This window comes from Etheostoma spectabile, chromosome 13, assembly GCF_008692095.1.
Source record: "Etheostoma spectabile isolate EspeVRDwgs_2016 chromosome 13, UIUC_Espe_1.0, whole genome shotgun sequence".
NCBI classification, from domain to species: domain Eukaryota; kingdom Metazoa; phylum Chordata; class Actinopteri; order Perciformes; family Percidae; genus Etheostoma; species Etheostoma spectabile.
Genome location: NC_045745.1, coordinates 8,683,259 through 8,685,632, shown reverse-complemented (window position 1 = coordinate 8,685,632; position 2,374 = coordinate 8,683,259). Strand labels below are relative to the sequence as shown.

Genomic DNA, 2,374 nt, shown 5'->3' with positions numbered 1-2,374 from the left:
AAGGTTTGGAAATGAAATCTATGGTCTGTAAATGTATTAAATAGTTTTATGAAATTGTCTGTAACGTGCGGAATTGTTGTTGTGATCTGTGCCGCTGTCTTGGCCAGGACTCCCTTGAAAAAGAGATTAGTAATCTCAATGGGAAAGGTTAAATAAAAAAAATAATTAAAAAAAATGTTTCGAGAAATCTGACACACCCCTAGCAGTCTGACTGCTCTTAATTGTCTTTTCTTGAGAGAGAGAGAGAGAGAGAGAGAGAGAGAGAGAGAGATTGAGAGAGAGAGAGAGAAGAGAGGAGAGAGAGAGAGAGAAGAGAGAGAGAGAGAGAGAGAGGGAGGAAAAGCGAGAGAGAGAGAGAGAGAGAGAGAAAGAGAGAGACAGAGAGAGACAGAGAGAGAGAAAGAGAGACAGAGAGAGAGAAAGAGAGAGAGAGAGAGAGGAAGAGAGAGAGAGAGAGATTGAGAGAGAGAGAGAGAGATTGAGAGAGAGAGAGATAGAGAGAGGAAGTTGTTTCTACCTTCTTCATGCGCATGCTGCGTCTCTCCGAGGCGTTCCTTACAAACGGAGACTTCTTGGAGAGGGTGGAGCTGTCGCTGTCGCTGCGGTTGATCTAGAAAGACACAAACAGCAGAGAGTGGGGAAAAATGTCAATTCACTACAAAGAACGGTTTTAACAACTCCCTGTAGCTGCTGATGTTTCCGGGCGCTACCATCTCGCCAGTCAACAAGAATCGACGTCTGAATGAACGGACTCCACAGGAGGAAATGTCATTCTTATACGAGGCTCCTTTTTCAACTACAAGGTCAATATTGTGTTTCACTAACGACAAAACAACAAATTATCTATGCATTTATATGGAACTAAGCTTTAGGAGCTTTCCATCTTTACTCCCCCCCCCCCGTCACGTTGCATTTGGAGATGGTAGCGCCCGGAAACAACAACAACAGCAGCTAAAGTGAGTCGTGCTGGAGTCCATGTGTCGAGCCCCTGGTTAAACCTGGAGTAAAGTTTCATGCGTGTTGCGTCGAGCCTTCTGAATGTTTAGAAAACACGTTGATTTGGATGCTATCATAGTAGCACCCCTAGCTTTTCCATTCAAAAGGCCATTTGACTGAAAAACGATAATACGGTAAATCTTAAAACTGGCGCCTCCGTCCTAACTATGCTTTTAAACGAAAGTTTAACTCAGGTCCATTCACAAAAAGACCCTCGGTTGCATTTTGGCGGTGTTGGCGCTGTCGTGTGTAGCTGCATGCTACCACAGAAAAAGATGTTGTCTTGGCTGCCAGTGTTGTTAAATTCTCCCCGATTGTGGGTCACATTTCCCCTAAAACATTTTCACTTACGTAGTATTTGGTTTACAGGTGCAGCAGCCATGGGCAGTATGAGAAAGATAAAGTGTTTTTTGAATATTAAAGCATGTAAACGTGTTCTAACAGCATCACAAAATACAATTATGAACCTGAAACCAAATGGGATATAATAGCTCCTCTTAACCCTCTGAGGTCTAAGGGTTTTGCCACATATGTTTTTAAATGTACCTTTTTAAGGTGTTTGCATAAAGCCGAACCCCATGTGTTTCACACAAAATGTTTGGGTGCTTGGAACGAGTTTACCAAAGTCTTAGGTTTCACAAAGTGCTGTAATATTTGGTTAAAAGAGTAAAACAAAGGTCTGATATGAATTTTTCTAACATCACTTTTTGAGTAGGAATTTTGCCAAACATCGTTTGGGGCGTCTTTCGGCCTCAGGAGGGTCAAGGTCGGTTTTCCTCTGTTCAGTTTGAGTTACCCTGCAGATGTACTGGCTCTGGGGTCCCGGGGAGAAGGTCTTGGAGCGGATGATGGTGTTCCCCCTCATGAAGGGGTTCTGCTGGTGGACGTCCGGGCGGCGTTCCTTGGGTCGGACCGCGGAGCCGTGGTAGGACGGCAACATGTTGTCCATGCTCGTCTCCTTGTTCAGCTGGACGAAGATTAAAATTGAAAAAATGAAAGTTAATGGTTGCCCTCTCAGAGGCCCTACAGGAGCATCCGGACTAAAACCACCAGGCTGAAGAAGAGCTTTTTCCCTACAGCTGTCCCCCCCCCGTCCTTGTTTTTGTCCTCAGACTTAGACTTGTCTTTATTGATCCTTTTGGGATGACTCCCGCGAGGAAATTGAAAAAAAAAGACAGTATAAAGACAACAAAATAACAGTAATAATAATAATAATAATATTAACAATAATAATACTAAGAAGAAGAAGAAGAAGCACATTCGTCAAATAAAGACCATAAATTATTATCAAAAGTGTCAGTGTTGAGTCCAGTGTTAAAGTGATCAGGTATTAAGTCCAGGTGTGTGTGTGTGTGTGTGTGTGTGTGTGTGTGTGTGT

At 43.2% G+C, this 2,374-nt stretch overlaps 1 protein-coding gene across 1 annotated transcript in view; it reads right to left on the bottom strand.

Moving 5' to 3' along the window:
- Positions 1-2,374, bottom strand: part of wwc1 (WW and C2 domain containing 1) — a 101,046-nt gene that overhangs the window by 5,897 nt on the left and 92,775 nt on the right. Inside the window, 2 exon segments of the mRNA XM_032534306.1 lie at positions 518-610; positions 1,793-1,963. Coding sequence (XP_032390197.1) covers positions 518-610; positions 1,793-1,963 — 264 coding nt within the window.